The sequence below is a fragment of the Rhinolophus sinicus genome, chromosome 5 (assembly GCF_057876585.1).
Source record: "Rhinolophus sinicus isolate RSI-liver-muscle chromosome 5, RSI-T2T, whole genome shotgun sequence".
Lineage (NCBI taxonomy): Eukaryota > Metazoa > Chordata > Mammalia > Chiroptera > Rhinolophidae > Rhinolophus > Rhinolophus sinicus.
The window spans coordinates 76,385,814-76,404,655 of record NC_142505.1 but is presented as its reverse complement, the minus strand read 5'-3'; the positions used below and the strand labels follow the sequence as shown (position 1 = coordinate 76,404,655).

The 18,842-nt window shown below is 36.5% G+C and overlaps 1 protein-coding gene across 5 annotated transcripts in view; it reads left to right on the top strand.

Moving 5' to 3' along the window:
- The window catches only part of AFF4 (ALF transcription elongation factor 4), a 73,180-nt gene extending 54,470 nt beyond the window's left edge, over nucleotides 1-18,710 (top strand). For all 5 annotated transcript variants that reach the window (XM_019756075.3, XM_074313506.2, XM_019756074.3 and 2 more), the window contains 9 exons: nucleotides 459-699; nucleotides 4,627-4,721; nucleotides 5,339-5,402; nucleotides 5,520-5,656; nucleotides 6,501-6,572; nucleotides 7,653-7,746; nucleotides 8,573-8,616; nucleotides 9,854-10,074; nucleotides 12,958-18,710. In XM_019756075.3, coding sequence (XP_019611634.1) covers nucleotides 459-699; nucleotides 4,627-4,721; nucleotides 5,339-5,402; nucleotides 5,520-5,656; nucleotides 6,501-6,572; nucleotides 7,653-7,746; nucleotides 8,573-8,616; nucleotides 9,854-10,074; nucleotides 12,958-13,085 — 1,096 coding nt within the window. In that variant the 3' untranslated portion in view covers nucleotides 13,086-18,710. The remainder of the gene's footprint in view (nucleotides 1-458; nucleotides 700-4,626; nucleotides 4,722-5,338; nucleotides 5,403-5,519; nucleotides 5,657-6,500; nucleotides 6,573-7,652; nucleotides 7,747-8,572; nucleotides 8,617-9,853; nucleotides 10,075-12,957) is intronic.
- The last annotated feature ends 132 nt before the right edge of the window (nucleotides 18,711-18,842 follow it).

Sequence of the window (18,842 nt, the reverse complement as noted above, 5' to 3'; positions counted from 1 at the left end):
CATTTCAGATCCAGTCACTTCTTCCTCTGCTCTTTTTTTAGTGGAGTAGGGGTGAGTATAGGATAAGAATTAAAATAAGGCTTTAATTCTAGCCACTTTCTGGCTAGATGACAGCTTATTTGTAGCTTGCAAGAGACTAATTGCTGTTATGAGCATTAGTATCTTCATTTACCCTTCATCTTCTGGTTCATTTATTCAGCCAGTACTTAGTGAATACTTAGGGTGTGGCAAACCAAGGTTTAGGCACTGGGTATACAACCATGAGCAGGTGGCGGCTGTGGGAACAAGATGCCTGCCCTCATGAAATTTACAGTTCTGTTTTACAGAAATCATGTGTCCTTAGATTACTTCTAATGGGAAAAACAAATTTGTCTTGAAAGCAGACAGAGAGACATGGAAATATCCATCTCCCCTGTATGACTATGTGGAGAAATGAGGGCATTTGTTTGGTTTGGCAGGTCGTCGAAGCAGAGTGCAGCAAAAGAAAAGGATTTGTTGCCTTCTCCTGCTGGGCCTGTTCCTTCAAAAGATCAAAAAACAGAGCATGGCTCTCGGAAGAGGACTATTAGTCAGTCTTCTTCCTTAAAGTCAAGTAATAACAGCAACAAGGAGAACAGTGGGAGCAGCAAAAACAGTTCCTCCACATCAAAGCAGAAGAAAACTGAAGGGAAGACTTCCAGTAGCTCTAAGGAGGTCAAGGTAAGACATTGGGGGCCTGAGTCTTTTGAAAATCAGTTTCGTTGCCATGTGACTTCTCCAAAGTGACACGGTGCTTTGAAAATTTTGTAAACATTAAATTTATAGGCCTGTGCATTTTACTCTCAAAATCTGATGATCTTGATAATAAACTTAGGCAGTGATCTGAGACCATGAAAGCAGCAAGTCAGCTGGCCACATGTATAGTAATTAAGATAGAAACCCATAATTGGAAAAGTTGGTTATGGAAAAACAGTTGATTATGGTCTAATTATAAATAGCTCCAGTTGCTTGTCTGTGGTTTGAAATTGGCTGTGGATTTTTTAGAATTGGATTTTACAAGCAAGGTACTGTATTTTGCCATGTAGAATGCGCACTTTTTTTGCCCAAATTTGTGAGGGAAAAACAAGGATGCACATTTATTCATGGGTAGTACTAATCCCATACCTATATACATGTTTTTAATTATTTTATTTATGCTTATGAGTTAAGTGCAAAAATAAATAAATGCTAAAATTCCTTTATGTATCAAAGGTTTTGGAGTTGAAAAAAACAAGTACCTAAATAGAAACAAAAATTTGAATTAAAAAATTAAAACAAAAGATTTTTTTTCCCTGAAAGGTTGGGCCAAAAACGTGGGTGCACATTATACATGGGAGTGCATTATAACCAGCAAAATATGGTATATTAACATAAAGTGACAGAGGAACCATTTGGCTTTGAATTGTAAAGGAAAAAAAAAATTCTTTAGCTGAGCTAACACTGGAATTATTATTCCTAAAGCTTTCCTAGAGCTCATAACGTAAGGGAATATTCTTAATGTTTGTGGATGGGGAATTGGATCAAAGAAGTTTTTTCAAGGGTGTACTCTCACCCTCCATTTGTTTATCAGGTAATTTGCATTGCTTTCTAAACTGTTCTGATCAGGAACAAATTCCTTGATAAAATTAAGAAAATGCCTAGATTTTAAAGAATATAATTCACTGGATTATTATTTGTAATTTAAGTAAGCAAATGTTTTGGAGTTGAAAAATTAGACTGTTAAAGGCAGTCATGCTTATTAACTGTGGTAAGTAAATCTTTTAAATTGAGGTAGCTTTAATTGTGAACAGTGTCTCATATTGACATATGCAGAAGGCTTTTTCTCCAGCTCGGCACCCTTCTCTAGTAGTTTAGAGAGTTAGTCCTAGTGTCCTTAATGGACTTGAGTGTCCCATTGGCTTCCTTCACTATCCCAGTTCTCTACTACCTGCTCTCTCTGTTTCCCATCCTTTAACTGTAGGATTCTGAGGCCTGTATATTTATTTCTTGAAACTTATTATCTTTTTTTTTTTTTTTTTTAAGGAAAGTACTCATTGAATGAGCTCACCTGCTCATTTGGCTTCTGTTATCTCATAGGCAAGACTCACTGCCTATGTCTCTTCCTTATTGGCTTGTCAGCTTCTTAAGAGCAGGGATTTGTATCTTACTTGCTTTGTGTTTTATCCAGTATTTAATTTACTGGGTAATCAGGAAATATTTGCTGGATCAAATGTAGTTATTTGGTACTGTTGTTATCGACAAATTGTAAAATAGAGGCCCAGACCACTTTGATTTCAAGATCTTTTGGCACTTAACAGTTGTTAAAATTATTGCTATTAGTTTTGGCAGTTTCCTATTTAGACAATTATATATGGATTTATTAAAGAAAAATTTATAATTTAGTTAAAAAATAGGCTTTCTTATATCAACTAAATAAAAATGAGATAATGTGGAAAACCAAAATTACACATAATTTTTTATTTTATTTTGTATTTCTAGATATTTGCTTATATTGTCAAATTTTTGAAAATGGCATAAAGTTCATTGTATTGTCTTACTATGCTTTTAATATCTGTAATATCGCTACTCATGTTCCTCTTTTTTTAATATTAGCTTTGTGTGCTATCTCTTTTCCTTGATCAGTCTCATCAGGAGCTTATCATTTTTACTTGTCTTTTCAAAAAACAGCCTTTGTTTTTTGTTGATTCTCTGTAGTTTGTTTTCTATTTCATTAATTTATACTCTTTATAATTCCCTTTCTTATTCTTTTCGTTTTGCTGTTACATTTACTAACTTTTAAAGATGGATACTTCAAATTTAAGTTTTTTGGTTTCTCCGATAGAAACAGTTAAGATTATGTATTTCCCTCTAAATACTGCTTTAGCGCCGTTGCACAAATTTGGTGTATAATATTTTTATAATGCAGTTTAAAAGGTTTTCTAATTTCCATCGTGATTTCATCTTTGAACAAAGAGCTATTTAAAAGTGTATTCCTCAGTTTCCAAACAGGGAAATTTTCTTGTTACCTTTTGGTTAGTGCTTCTACCTTAATTATATTGGGGCTGGAGAGTGGTCTGCATGGTAACAGTCTTTTAAGATTTTTTTAAAGATGTGCTTTATGAGAGTACAGTATATGGTATATTTTTGTAATGTTCTACATTTACTTTAGAAGAATGTGTACTCTATATATCTTGTGGACAGGGATCTGTATGATGCAATTAGATTAATCGTGTTTTCAAACCTGGATGCTGACTGATTATTTGTCAGTTTGTCCTATTGTTCACTGAGAGAAGTATGTTTCACTCTCATGTTATTTCCACAGATATACAGGAGTTGCCTACATCTTCTTGTAGTTCAGCTATTCTTTAAATTGAGATATTCATAATATATAACATATCCATTTCAGGTGTACAACATAATGACTTGATATATGTATATTTTGTGAAATGATCACCACAGTAAGTCTAGTTAATATCCGTCACCACACATATAGTGATTTTATACATCATACACATAATTTTTATATAAAAAAAGTATTGAAATATCTGGAAATTTTTTTTCTTTGTTTTAAGATACTTCAGTCTTCCTCCACTAAATCTAAACTTAGGCATTGTATATCTAAATGCTGTTCTAGTAATGTTACATTGCAACATAAAATTCAGGCAGCTATTTCATAAACATGCAAACTTTACCATAAAGAGCTTAGTATTTTGTCAAATCTCAGGACTTTTATTTTCATTCCTTGAAGTAAGCTTTTATGAGCGGAACTGAAAAGCCCTTATCATAAAAAAAAATTTAAAAAAATGGCTACATGGTTCCTTTTAAATAGACTTTAAGCACAAGTAGTAAAATGGTATATTTTGGGTTTTGTAATGTTGAAACATTCATGCATTTGTAGGATACATTCTACTTATTTATGATGTTTTATTATGGAAAAATGTATATTCATTTTATTAAAGTTAGGGCTGGATGGGGAAGCAGTTGTGAAGACAGAATCATAGCCCTGGCATGAAAGGGCTATGTTGATAAAAGGCAGAATAAACTTTAAGAAAGTGGCTAGGCTTTTGAAATCTGATAGATCTGGACTTAAAACCCAAATTCCTGAGTGCTACTTAAAAGCTGTTTGAACTTGGGCAAGTTACTAAACCTTATTGAGACTGTTTTTTATTCTATCCTAATAGCAGTACATAGTTCATAGGGTTGTTGAAGGATTAATGATTGTACTAAGTACTTAGTTAACTTTGTGCCTGGTAAGTGGTAAGCACATAGTAAATGTTAGATATTATTATTACTATTTTCATTGACCAGTAATTACCAATAAATTTTGTCTTAAGTAGTACTGGTATTTTGATATTAGGTTTGGTGTCCTCCTTGTGTTTTAACAAGTGCCTAGGTCCATGCCTGGCACATAGTAGACCCCTAATATTAGGATGAATATTTTTGGTTTATAAAATGGATTCATTCTGTGAAAAACGATGTTTACATTCTGAAATTAAAAATTTTTATAACAAGGAAATTACGGAAGTCAGTGAATTTTGTTTTCTTTTTACCAGTGGGTCAGGAAATAACTTTTAGTTTAATTTTTATCTCCTCACAATTTTAACATAGTTTATATATTTTTTTGGTCAGGAAAAGGCTTCAAATAGTTCCTCTAACTGTCCTCCATCTACACCAACTCCTGATGCTTCTAAGCCTCGGAGAACAAAGCTTGTCTTTGACGACAGGTAAGATAAATAAGATTTTTTTATGCATTCAAAAAATCGTTCCAGTCAGCATATAAGAAATTCATCTTAATTTCTACCAGTGACTAGAAGAATTTATACTTGTGTTGTGATCTACAGAATATTCAGAACTTAATTTGAAAGGCGCCCACTTAGTCCTAAGTATTGTTCCTTTAACTTAACTCCATAACTTTCATGGGGGATGTGAATGATTTGCTTCCAGTAGAACCTTACTGCTGCTGCTATCACTGTTTAAAATAGGGGGGCTTTCTTAAATCCTTAAGAGCAATGTTGGATTTTTCCTCCATTTTGATAAATTATTTCTCTTACTTTTATTTACTCTAAATCTTTCAAACAACTTGGGTAAGTTAGTATTTAATACTAGGGAGCTTGATTTCTATTTTCCTAAGTAGAAAATTTGCCGTGAGTTGGCCAAAATGATTTATGCTTTTAACCCAGTATAAACATTTATCAGAAAAAACTGAATCGCATGTTTAGTAAATAGCTCATTTTCTTTACTTGAGGACATGAAAACTGAGGGATGCTGGAGACTAAAATGAATTAGTATTATCTTATGAAAATAGTTACCACTTTATTTATAATAAAAATTTACATTGCAGAAATTATTCAGCAGACCATTATTTACAAGAAGCTAAAAAGCTAAAGCACAATGCAGATGCTTTGGTATGTAAATATTCTCTCACATTTATGTATTTAATCAAATTCACTAAACCTTCATTTGTTGCTTGTTCCCATGGGACATCAGTGCAGCTCACATTCCCTTTTTTCTCCTTTCTTCAGTCTGACCGGTTTGAGAAGGCTGTGTACTATCTTGATGCCGTGGTGTCTTTCATTGAATGTGGGAATGCATTAGAGAAAAATGCTCAGGAATCCAAATCCCCATTTCTTATGTATTCAGAGACGGTGGATCTCATCAAGTAAGTGGGAAAATTTGTCACATTATTGGCAATATTATTCTTTGGTGTATCTTGGAAGGGGTTGGCATAACTATACAGTCATGCACTGATTAACGATGTGCAGTCAGTGACATTCTGTACATACGACAATGCTCCCATTAGATTATAATGGAACTGAAAAATTCCTGTCTCCTAGTGTCGTCAGATCCATGGTAATGTCATAGTCCAATGCCTGACGTGTTTGTAGTGATGCTGCTGTAAACAAACCCACTGCACTGCCCGTCATAGAAAAGTGTAGCATATACGGTTATGTACGGAACATACTACTTGATAATTATAAAAACAACTATGTTACTGGTTTATGTCTTTACTATATTTTTTATTGTTTTTAGACTGTGTTCTTTCTACTTATTAAAAAAAGTTTGCTGTAAAAGAGTATGCCCCGTTACGCTGGCAGTAACCTCATACATCTCCTGTTTACAGTGTCTCTTGAGTGCCTCATTTTCTCTTGTGCTTGATTTAATCTCGTGTTGTTTTATACAGTAACACGCTGTACAGGCTTGTAGGCTAGGAGCAGTAGGCTCTGCCGTGTAGCCTAGCTGTGTGGTAGGCTGTGCCATCTAGGTTTGCGTAAGTGCGCTCTGATGTTTGCACAATGACAAAGTCGCCTAACAATAACTGTCATGACTATATACAGTAAAGCTAAAGAGGATGCTTAGGCCTTTATTGTCCTTGGATAAGGAGAACTAGATACTTAAGTGGGCAATTCTGCCTTTATATAAGTTTGATTCTAATGTTTTGAGGACTAAGGAAGTCATAAGATCAAGGTGAAATACTTTGTATCATTTGTTATTTTAACTCACAGATACACTATGAAGCTAAAGAATTACTTAGCACCAGATGCTACAGCAGCAGATAAAAGACTCACAGTACTTTGGTAAGTGTCGCGTGCTCCAGCCTCTGCCAGATGACAGGCAGTTCCATAATAAATTGTGTTGTTTATGCTCTTCTGAAAGTTACCCATGAATCAACATTCCATAACCATTGAGTAGAAAATAACTCAAAATTCCTACTGAAAGATGTTAATAGTTATCAGTTTCTGATCTGTGGCCCTCTTGACAAAAGCCTTGGTGTAGAGTGGGGCTGATATTAGAACTCTCCATTGTCACTTTTCCAGGCTCTTCTTTTGGTATCATCTCTCTATATCTTTTTTGGGGGAGCAAACGTTTAGCTTTCTCAGAATAAAGAATGTGGCTTCTTTGCTGTATTCCAGGAAGATGTATCAGTTCATTTGTTGTAGGTATTTACCTAGCACTGTGTTTAATAGCTAGGAGCGCAGCTGTGGGTAAAACTGACAAAGTCCTATTTGTCATAGCGTCTAGTGTGACAAGACAGAAATTAATCAGATGATCACACAGTATATGAATTTAGTACTTTGAAAGAAAAGTGTATGTAACGATAAGAGTAGTGCATAGGGAGACCTACTCCTTTGGTGGAGGGAACATATACAATGGCTGGATAGCGGAAAGAAACTGGAAACTAGAGGAACTAAAAGACCAGTGAGAAGTGAAAGTGACTGGAGAGGTAGGCAGTGATGATCACGCAGGCCCTTTGTAAGCCATGTTAAGGTTTGTCTATGTTTCATCAAAGTTGTAATATTCATAGTCGAGTTTTCTACTTTCTGTTGTTTAATTTTATTTACAATTTGATATAGAGAGTCTGCCCCTAAGCTATTTTTTTTTTTAAATGCATATGTTACAATGACCTGTTGGGTTCTGTGGATGAGGTTTTAATTTTTGAATGTCACCAAATAGGCTAGTCCTAGGTCTCTTCCCCTTTCTTCCCCTCCATGGGTTGTGTACCATGATAAGAACACAGCTTTTGGTTTTGCCTGGCCTTATGCCTGGGTCCGCTCCCAGGAGCCAGTCCTGTGCTCTTACACAAGGCAAAAGTTGTCTGTGCAGATGAGGCCAGAGTATGCTGTCCTGTAAATAAGTTGCCCTTTTCCATCGACTAGCCTACGGTGCGAGTCTTTGCTGTACCTGAGGCTATTCAAACTGAAGAAGGAAAATGCTCTGAAGTACTCCAAGACACTGACGGAGCACCTGAAGGTAAGTGCGCCTGAGGGGAGGCCCCTTTCACAGGAGACAAAATTTGTAGTCTCCTATCCCCACCCCAAAAGTGCCCTCATGTTTTACCTGCCATGGCAAGTGGGGAGCTACTGTTTGGGAACTTTCAAATAAGTTTGAGGTTTCTTGATTAGTTTTTAAATGCACATATATTTGATTGTAGAACCTATGTAACCATATTCAGTAGCTCTTAATAACGTTTCACTAGATGTAGGCTATTTTTATCATGAAACCTAATTTATACATTTACAGTGGTCTTTTGTTTTCACTACCAGCTTTCCTTAGACTTATCTTAGTTTTCTAAAATGTCTGTATTTTTTTCATACAGCAACACATAAATCTCCTTAAAATCCTGCCCTAGGAACCCTTCAGAAGCTTACCATTGCTTCAGGGTCAAGTCCCAGTTTCTTACCCAGACTTGCAAGGCCCTCAAGGTCTCTCTCCTGTTCCTAATCTAAACCTCTGCTTGAAGAAAACTTTACAGGTCACATACATTCTCTTTTCTGCGGCCTTTGCATAGTATGATTCACCTCTCTGTGCCCTCTCCCCAACTCTTTATCGGTCTGAGTGTTACTCATTCTTTGTGTCTTCCTTAATCTTTCAGAACGCCCCAGCTCTCAACTGTAACTTCTTTCTGCACATTTACACACAAACACACACATACGCACGCACGCACACACGCAATTTGTGAGTTTTTTAATTTATAAAGCTTCTTAAGATCAGTTCTGGTCCGATGCTTTTGAATATATTTAGTACTTCATAAGTAATGTTTTTTATTTTTATTAAGTACATTTTATTTTCTCCACAGAATTCTTATAATAATTCTCAAGCACCATCACCTGGCTTGGGAAGGTAGGTCAATTTTATTCTATAAAATATTATTTGTGACAAGTTTGTTTTTATGTAAAAGTGGAAGGGTATGATCCAATTTTCAAAAATGGAAAGATAACAACTTTTAAAATAATTAAAACCATCTGTAATAAAATGTTTTTAAGTTATTGTTTTTTCTTTTTTATAAACTGAAATAGGGATAATTGAACATAATCTTAGAAAGATTAGAGAGGGGACATTTCACCTGCAGAAATCATAGTTTTTTTTATAGCATCTTAACTCTTCTCACAGTTTGATTTCTGTAGCTACTTGCGTTTTTATCACAGTGAGCTTATCTTTACTCAAATTTTGACACTGCCAGAATTTAATAATAGTGGCATGATTGTGGTTTCTCCTCCATCTCCACATCACTTCCATTCTACCTTCCACCAAAAAAAGGAAAAACACCATGAAACCTTTATTTTGTTGGTAAATGTATCTGCTCAATTATTATGTTTATGTTAATTGATATTTTGTCTTTGCCCATACGTATTTTCTTAACCAAATTTATAGTGCTAAAGTGCAGATAAAAACATTCTAACAAATACCTTTTTTCCCCCTAACTTTTGTTTGATTTTCCTTTTTTTTTTTTTTTTTATGGTCTTGGGCATTTCCACAAATTTCAGTACTGCTAAAATGAACCCTGCCAGCTTTGACATGTGTTTTCTAAGAAATATTAATAATTGACAGAAGCTAGAGGTGATTGCAGTTGATTGAGAAAGTTGTACCTCTTTGTCAGCTCTGAATAACTTGGTTAAACTAGGGAAATACTAGAAATTATGGAATTCAGACTAAGATGTTCCCATCTACCACTACAATTTTTGTGTGGTTAGTTGTTGATTCCACCCAACTTTCCACAAAACAATTAGAAAAGTACCTAAATATATGCCCTAATAGATGGAAAGTATGTTGAGCTGGGAGTGAGACGATCTAACCTTTCAACTATTGACATGTGTATGACTTTCTCAGTTTTTTCCCATCTCTGGTTCTGTTGCCATTCATTAAAACAAAGAGTCTAAATAAGATGATAATGCACAGTGGTCTTTAGTGAGTTAAGTACCTTATTTGGGAGAAATTGTTCTTCTCTGGGAACGCTTATAGTTTAAAAGTATCTTTAAATTGTAAAAGCTTTCGTGTAGGGAGAGCCCAGGCATAGTACATTGATGGCATCATGTTTACCATATCCACATGAATAAGCTCCCTGTTTTTCTGTGTGTAGCAAAGCTGTTGGGATGCCTTCCCCTGTTTCTCCAAAGCTGTCGCCAGGCAATTCAGGAAGTTACTCTTCTGGGGCCAGTAGTGCTTCAGCAAGTGGTTCTTCAGTGACCATTCCACACAGGATCCACCACATGGCAGCCAGCTATGTCCAGGTCACATCCAACTTCCTCTATGCCACAGAAATTTGGGACCAAGCTGAGCAGCTTTCCAAAGAGCAAAAAGGTAGGAAGGTCTCTGGAGAAACTATGAGGGATGGAATTGTTAAAGGGAACTTTTATGATCTAGTTAAGTAAGTGTCTGGTCTACATTTTTAGTTTATTATCTAGTTTAGAGTTAATGATAATCAGTTTGCTAATCTCCATTGCTTAGCAGTCATGTTGAATGTACTGTATTTGGTCAAAAAATACCTTTCACTATACTGGTGACACAAACTAAGCTAAAAATCGTTTCTGTTCTGGCACATTCAGCACAGCCCATACTATGAAAGTAATAAAATACATGTTCTATTCTAGGATGAGTAACAGCAAAATTGGCTATAGGCGTGGGATTGCACAGATATCTCATACACGAGATGTTTAATGTGTAAGAAAGCATGTTCATACTGGATTTTTAGGTATATTGGAAGAAACTTATGTTTCTTATGTGATAAAAGAGAACTACAAAGTGAATAGATTTGTAGTATTCTTTAATATTGGATCATTTGAGGCTTTGCACCTTAAGTTTATTATCTCCCAAATTAAGAACAATGAGAATTATAACATATTTAAACACCTTGGGGAAAGTCACGATATAAACACAGTGTTATTTTAGTAGATGTTATTAGCACATATGTGTGTAGCATCTATTTGGGTAGATCCTTTGTAGAGAAACACTACAGTAGCCAATCAAGCAAGTGTCCTTTTGTCACAGAGTACATTTAAATATTTATAGTATGAAAAGATAATCAGATGAAAATGAAAGAGTTCTATACGTAAAGAGGGGTAATAGTGACAGAAAAGTAGAAGGGAAACCCCAACATTTAACATAAAGTTGTGTTTTTTAAAACCTAATTGTTCTGGGGTGCACGGATGGCTCAGTTAATTAGAGTGAGAGCTCTTAACAAGGTTGCCGGTTCAATTCCTACATGGGATGGTGGGCTGCGCCCCCTGCAACTAAGACTGAAAAAAAATGGCGATTGGACTTGGAGCTGAGTTGTGCCCTCCACAACTAGATTGAAGGACATCGACTTGACTTGGAGTTGATGGGCCCTGGAAAAACACACTGCTCCCAGTATTCCCCTATAAAATCTTGAAAAAAAACAAAACCTAATTGTTCCTAAAATTTTAAATATTGTCAGTACTGCTCAGGAAAGGTTAACAAATCTGAAATTCTGCAGTCACCCCTACTTTACTTTCCATTATTCTCCCTAATGCCAGTTTTCTACCCTCTTTTTTGCTTTTCTTTTTTTACGTTTTGTAATTTTCAAACACTGACTAAAGGAAAGAGAATGATACAATGAACCCGTGTTCCTTTCACTCAGCTACTCAGCGTCAGCTTCAACAACACAACATTTTGCCAATTATGTTACCTCCCCTTACGCTCATTCTTTTCCCCTGGACTGTTTTTAAGCAAATACCAAATATCATGACACTGCACCTGAATGCTTTGGTGTGCGTCTTTAAGTGATGCCGACTTTACAATAACATCACCACCTTGCCTTTACCACAGCCACCAAAATTAACAGTACCTCCTTTATGGCATCTTATGTCTAGTCTACCACCACGTTTCCCTGTTATCTCAAATATGCCATTTTTTAACAGTTGGATTTGTTTTAGGCATGATCAAACAGTCATTGATCAGTCTCTTAAGTATCTCCCCCTCCTCACTTTACAATTGATGTCAGGGAGAAAACAGGCCATAGAATGTATCATATCTTGGATTTGACTGATTACTTTCTCATGGCATCATTTAGCTTGCTTTTCTGTCCCTTTTATTTTCTTCATAGTGATAGTTATATCTTGAGGCTTGATTAGATTCCAGGTTATTATTTTAGATAAGAGTGTTTCATGGTTGATGCTCCAGATTTCCTGTTACATCACAGTGGGAGGCATGTAACGCTTATCCCGTTTTTAGAGATAATCAAGATCTGACCATTGATTCATTTAGGTGATGTCAGCCTGACTCAGTTTGACGTAAGATTCCCTACTGAACTTTAACTTATGCTTTTAGCATCCATTGACGATCATTACCTACATTTATTATCCCATTAGGAAATAGAAAATGCATCAGGAATTTACTGTTCTGATATTTCTTCTGCATAAATTAGCTGAATTCTATAAAGAAGATCCTTTACTCCTCAACTGTTTGATTCTTTCTTGCCTGAATTTAAGTAGGCTGAGATCTTCATCATGAGAATGACCCCTTTTTCTGTGCACAGGTATCAACTCTCTTTACTGTCTGAGTCCTGCATCCCTCTATCTTCTCCCAAAATTGCATTGGGATCAAATGTTAGGAGACTGTTGTCCCCTCCTCTCTACACCTGGCCTCACATACATCAGCCTATTATTTGTTCATATAGGAAAATCCTTTCATTTCCATCCTTGACATTTTTAAACTACTGTCTAAAACATGGGATTTAATTTATCAATGTTGCATGGCATAAGGTTATAGCAGAAAGGTTGGATACAGCCTGTCATACCTGTTGAACTTCACAGGGACTCATAAGAATAAGGAAACATGCAAAGACCATCCTCCTTTTTTGTACCATCTGCTGCTTATACAAAAACAGTACACAAAGAATGTTTTGAATAATAATACATTGTGACACTAGGTCTCCATTTTAATAATGTTTATTGCATACTAACAATGTACAATTTCCGGCAGTGGAATTCGGCTTACATGTAAAACACTTTAATTCCTGACTACATAGTTCATTTAAAATGTTTCATGACTTAGGGAAAAATATAACTGGAGAAGACTGGTTTGTTCTAAGACATGGACAGTTATTTTAGTGTAGGAGGGAGTACTTTTTGACTTCGTATGAATTCCATTTCAGTGTGGACTAAAAATTTTAAAGCAGTGATTCAAAGAGTGTACATCATTTAATGAGTGTTTTTGGTTTTCTAGAATTCTTTGCTGAACTGGATAAAGTAATGGGCCCTCTCATCTTTAACGCAAGCATCATGACAGACCTAGTTCGTTACACCCGGCAGGGACTGCACTGGCTTCGCCAGGATGCCAAGTTGATATCGTGAACTGAACACATTCTCGTTGCCTCTGATTTTCTCCACAACACTGTGTTACATCGCGAAGGAAAACTGCCATAACACGCCACCTAGTCGACACTAAGAACGAGGAATGGTTTTCTCCTCCCTGGTTCATGTTTTATTGTTTTGTATACCCCAAAGCCATTGTGTCAGTTGATCCTTCAATATTCCCAATATGAAAAATTATTTAAATGCTTTTAAATCTGCAGCGTATTGATAAGATGGTTTCAGTGATAATTGAAATTCCAGTTGCAATTCATAACTAATCAGTTGAAATTCTATTTATTTTAATTTTTTAAGTTCCCAGATTGGGGCTAGTTTAAAACAGTTATTTCTGCCTATAAATTTATCCTGTTAAGTATTTAGCATAAAGTAGGCATTTTTATTTATATATTTCGGGAGCTTTGTTACCTAATGTCTTTTTGTGGTAGCTCTTCTAAGAGTAAGAGTTGGTTCATCTAAAATATGGACATGTTCTTTCAACACCTACTACCTGATAATATTTCAAATCTTAACTAGAATTTTATTAATGCAGAAATTATACTTAGTATTAAGGATATTCTTCTACATATGAAAAATCAAATAGGAGAAGATAGCATTCTATGTGGATGTAAAATGAAATGTGTCTGATTTGGTATGCATTATTTCAAGAACTGTGAATGTGTGTTAATAACACTATAACAATCACAAGGTGACTATAACTTGCATTTAATGCATTACAAAAGAGGGCAGGCAGACTTTCTAGGAGAAGCATAGCACGTGAAGGGTATCATAAAAGGACAATCTTGAACTTTATGGACTTTATTAAAACCATGTGTTCTTTTTGGTTGCTGATTATTTGACACTTCATTAAAACAGAGCAAGTTACTATTGAACAAAGATGATCCAACTCCTGAGGGTTGCTGCCTATATCTGTTTGATTAATGATGTTTGAAGGGTGAACTCTCTCTTTAGAATTCTTACTTCAAAAAATTTTTTCCACATTAGATTGTGATGCTCTGATACATGCAGTGACGGATGTAGGAATGGGCTGGAGCTTTGGTGTGTGTGCTTTTGCTTTATAACTTAGAGTTCTAATGCCTGATGTAGACATGATGAATTTCTCCTTTTAAACCTGTTTTGTAATTACTCCCTTTGTATTATGAAGGCCTTTCATCAGTGATGTATCTTTCTGATGGGATCAGAAAATTCACACTAGAAAAGTACCTAACTTGGTTCAATGTGGGCTTTCTTGGGAAGGGTGGGGAGTAGGGGTAGAGCTTAAGAAGCCAGCTCTGTGAGAGTTGTATATCCAAGTACCTTTCCCTGTGAGGTGCATATAGGAGTCGGAGGTGAGAAATAGTCCCTCTATCCTTTGTTTTTAGTGCCCCCTATCATGTCTGGTGTGCCTTAAATCTTACCTTTAAATGAAGACTCTATGGACTGTTTACAGATGAAGTTTTACTCTAGGACCAGATTGCCCATACTGTTGGTCTTCGGTGCGATGTTAAATTCTTCCCTTTTAAATCTTCCTTTAAGGTCACATAAAGAAGAATCCCTTCAGAAGAGCTAATGCTTTGGTACATGACTTAGTCTAACCAGTTGGGTAATGCTGCTTGAAAACGTCGTTTGTCCTTCTCCCCATTCCAAAAAAATGAATCCGTCCAATCAGAAAAAGGGATTGTCCTGCTATTTATAGATGATTGTAAAGGCTTGAAATGGGAAAGAAGGGATAGAAAGTCTCCAAGCCCAGTGGTGCAGTGAATCCTCGGTGTTGTGTCTCTTTTACACTTATTTCTGAAACTAGTGAACTTTCATTGTCCTGTGGCCTCATATTTCTAGAGCTTCTTAACTGTTTTGTACCTCATGTTGTTTTTGCATATCATTGAAGATTGAAATCTACACATTGTGTTGAATTTAAAGTTTTTCCCTTGGAGAAATTACCTCTGATATCTTTCTAACTTAATTTTCGTGTGTTTTAGGAACAGTTTTACTTATGAGGACAACTTCTCAGTGACCATGGTAGTTATTCAATAAGAAACTTGCCACTGTTGACCCCGTAGACACATGTCCTGGCCTTCTCTGACTCCTCTGGCTCTGATTCCTTCCCTTGCAGTGATGGCTTTAGAAATGGGGAAGTACCCTCTGAGCTTTTAGACACTCAGCAGCAGCGGCTTCTGGGCACCTCTGAGTTCCCGTGTGATCTGGTGTCCCGTGTGTCCTGAAAGGCAGCAGGAGCGCCTCTGGGCTTACACTGATACTATGTTAAAGCACAGCTTCCTGCGTGTTTTAGGGTGCTGCTCTAAGATACTGTGTCAAGTCCTGGAGAATGAATTTTGCAAGCTTTTCACTGTGGAGGGTTTTGCCCACTAGGTGGTAATGGGCAGTGGATCAATATCCTATCCTAAATAGTTGAATTTTCAATGTAATAGTCCGGAAACACCACTCCCTCTCCTCCGAGGCCTTCTCCTCCAGAGTTCTGTCTGTGTCTTCATCTGCTCCAGCACATACTTTGGACTCCTAGACAGGTGACCATTCCTCTTTCCTCAATAGGTAACTTTGGTGTTCTCTAACCATTTAAAACTGAATTTGACAAGTGGCTAAAAACATAACTTAGTCTGAAACTTGTACTTAATATGTAGTTAATTATAGAAATAGCAACTATTTAAAAACTTACTCTGTTGACTGCTCTGTAAAACCACACTTGTATGCCAGGAGGCAGCAGCCTGCAGCATTGGACTCTTTACAGGTAGCCCACGGACAGATTGCGGTGGATGAACTTGTTATATGGTAGTCTTGCCCAGCCTGGGCTGGGCTGTGGGGAGCGCTTCCTCGGGGTGATTTCAAGCTTCTGCAGTCCAGCCCAGGCCCAGTCTGGCTGGGGAGCATTCGGCCCATTTCTTGCCTCCGTGCCACCTTTCTCCGGGCAAGTAGCCAAGAACTGACCTTCTAAGAATGAGTACTTCAATTAAATTTACAGCTGTAGTTGCTGAAGAGTGGAGAAGGTTGCCCACCCCTAATTGAATTCTCCAATGTAGAAGCATCTAGAGTCATGTGTGCACGTGCCCACACATGCCTGTGCTCTGGGGCGCTCGCACTGAGGCATGGGGCTGCACTTTGAATGACACACTTGTGGCTTTATTAGATTTGCTGTTGTCGTCGTTTTTAATTGTTTCCTTCTTTTCATTAAAGCAAGGTTTAATCAGCTAGATCAGACAGCATCATTTTGTGTTCAGTGGCAGACACTTTGGGAAATTACCTTTAATGAATGAGCTTGCATTGTGAAGCAAGTGCCTACAAAAGGCACCTTACTCTAAATGAAAGTTTGGGCCCTGGTGGCCGCCAGCTCTCTGGAGTTTCAGAGCAGCCTGCCAGTGGCCGCCCCAGTCTGCAACGCCTCTTCGTGTAGAGGAGAGCCCGCCGTGCACTCTTCCGGGTGTGAGGGTATGCAACTTTGGATTTTAAAATTACGTACACATACACACTTTATATATATATGTATGTATGTATGTATGTATGTATGAAAACATGAAATTAGTTTGTCAAAATGTGTGTGTGTAGTATTTTAGCTTAGTGCAACTATTTCCACATTATTTATTAAATTGATCTAAGACACTTTCTTGTTGACACCTTGAATATTAATGTTCAAGGGTGCAATGTGTATTCCTTTTAGATCGTTAAAGCTTAATTACTATGATTTGTAGTAAATTAACTTTTAAAATATATTTGAGCCCTTCTGTAGTATAACAGAACTCTTACAGGGTGGGAAGGATTTTAATTTTCCAGTTGCTTATTGAACAAAATGGCCTCACTCTGTATTTTGAATTATAGGAGTTTGTGTCTGGGTCCCAGGAACATCTACTGGGAATAATTGTTTTAGGGAGATTGTGATGATTTTTCTAAAAAAGCGTAAGAAAATTGGGAAAGCATTTTAGATCCATATAGACTCCTATAACTCATTTTCCCTAATTAAGTGGAACACAGATACCATTTCAATTTCATGTATCAATATGTTGGAGAGGCAGACTTTTTCCCAATAATAAAGAATATTGCAGATTTAAGGTTGCTATACAGTAAGATAAATAGAAGCGGTAAATATGGAATATATAGTGTCAGGAGGCCAAAATGGTCATCTTTGTGAGTATACCTTTCACATACTCACTAAAGGGAAATTGAATTTAGACCCCTCGACCCTAGAACCACTCTGGCAAGTGACAGGAAGTAAGTTATTACTAGTTGGTAAAGTGGATGCTGATTCTATTCCATTGAACTCTATAGTTAATTAGAACTGCCTCCAGAAAGACGGATGGAAAGAATACTTAAGTCTCTTCTTTCGATGGAATTTGGCCACAGAAGACGGCGTCAGGGTTGAGTTTAAACCAAGTCATATAGCTCAGTAAGCATCCTAAAATAGCAGCCTAAGTGATCATCACATAATGAAGTTGACTTTGGGGAATGTCAGCATTGACCTCCCCTTGCCACCATTGCTCAGCTAAGCATAAATTGCCATTCTTAAAAAGAAACAAAAAAGCTCCCTAAATGAGCATGGAAAAAAAAAACTCCCACCCAGAAATTCTAGTAATACTCAGTTTTGACCTCTTCCAGCTTCTACATGGGGTTTCTTTTCAGCTTTGAACCATTGGAATTTTCTACCTGGTGTGCTCCTCTCTGGAAAACTATTTGGAAACGCTGCCTTTCAAGTCAATGCCATGATTATCCATACTGTTGAGTTTGTTGTTGCTGTTAAGAAGTATCCCCATTTTACAACTTTATGCACACACCTGGCAAATCATTGACATGAGTATTCAACAGTACTGGGGTGGGGTGGGGCGGGGCTCACCAACAGAGCTAGCCCAATTGGCAGTGCCTAAAAAGGTACCACCTTTAGCTGTGGGGTTGGTAAGCACGGTTATGAAATTTCTAGCCTCCATTTTGAATGGTTTTAAGAAATTTTGTATATGGAGGATGGAAATGCTTATATATTTATTTTAAATCCTTTTATTTGAAATTAAAATTATTGGGTGAATAAACAGTTTGCTGTTTGGGGAGGGTTTTGGAGGGGGAGGTAATGCCGCTAATTAAAAGCCTTGTTGATTCTACAGAGAGGTACTGTTAGTGTCTGATTGGATGCCTTTGTTTTGTACATGATCCACATCTTTGTTTTACATTTCTTTCATCCAAAATATTTAGGCATCTGACATTTTCAACCAAAATTTCAATTATATACTGTGATTTTTATTTGTTGCAATACGTTAAAATTTCAGAGGTACTTTGGGGCTCAAAAACTAGGATTTCTAAGTCAGTATGTGCATTTCACATAATAAAGCTGTTAATGGTGAGCAAAGTATTATATACTAACTAGATTTTTCCACATCTGTATAGTATATTATATGTATTTTGTGGTATTGAGATTATAGAAAGTTTAGAGTGTCAAACATGCGTTTAATGTGTATTTTTAAACAAATTTATGGCAATTAAAATATTTGGAGACAAGGGTATCACATTTCAATTTGTAAAGATCTTTTTAACTCTACTGTGTCATTAAGATGCTTTGTATAATGCCAAACCATAGCTGGAGAAACTAAGTTTAATAAATATCAAATAGATTTTCTGTATTAAAGTTTATAAACACTGTGCTCTTTACACTTCTTCAACTCTTACTCTGCCCTTTTCATGTAATTGCTGTTTTGTGTTTCAGAGTCCAGTGCTGCTCTTCTTTAAAAGTCTGGTCCCGCTAGTGCAGGTCTCATTTTCTGACGACAGAAA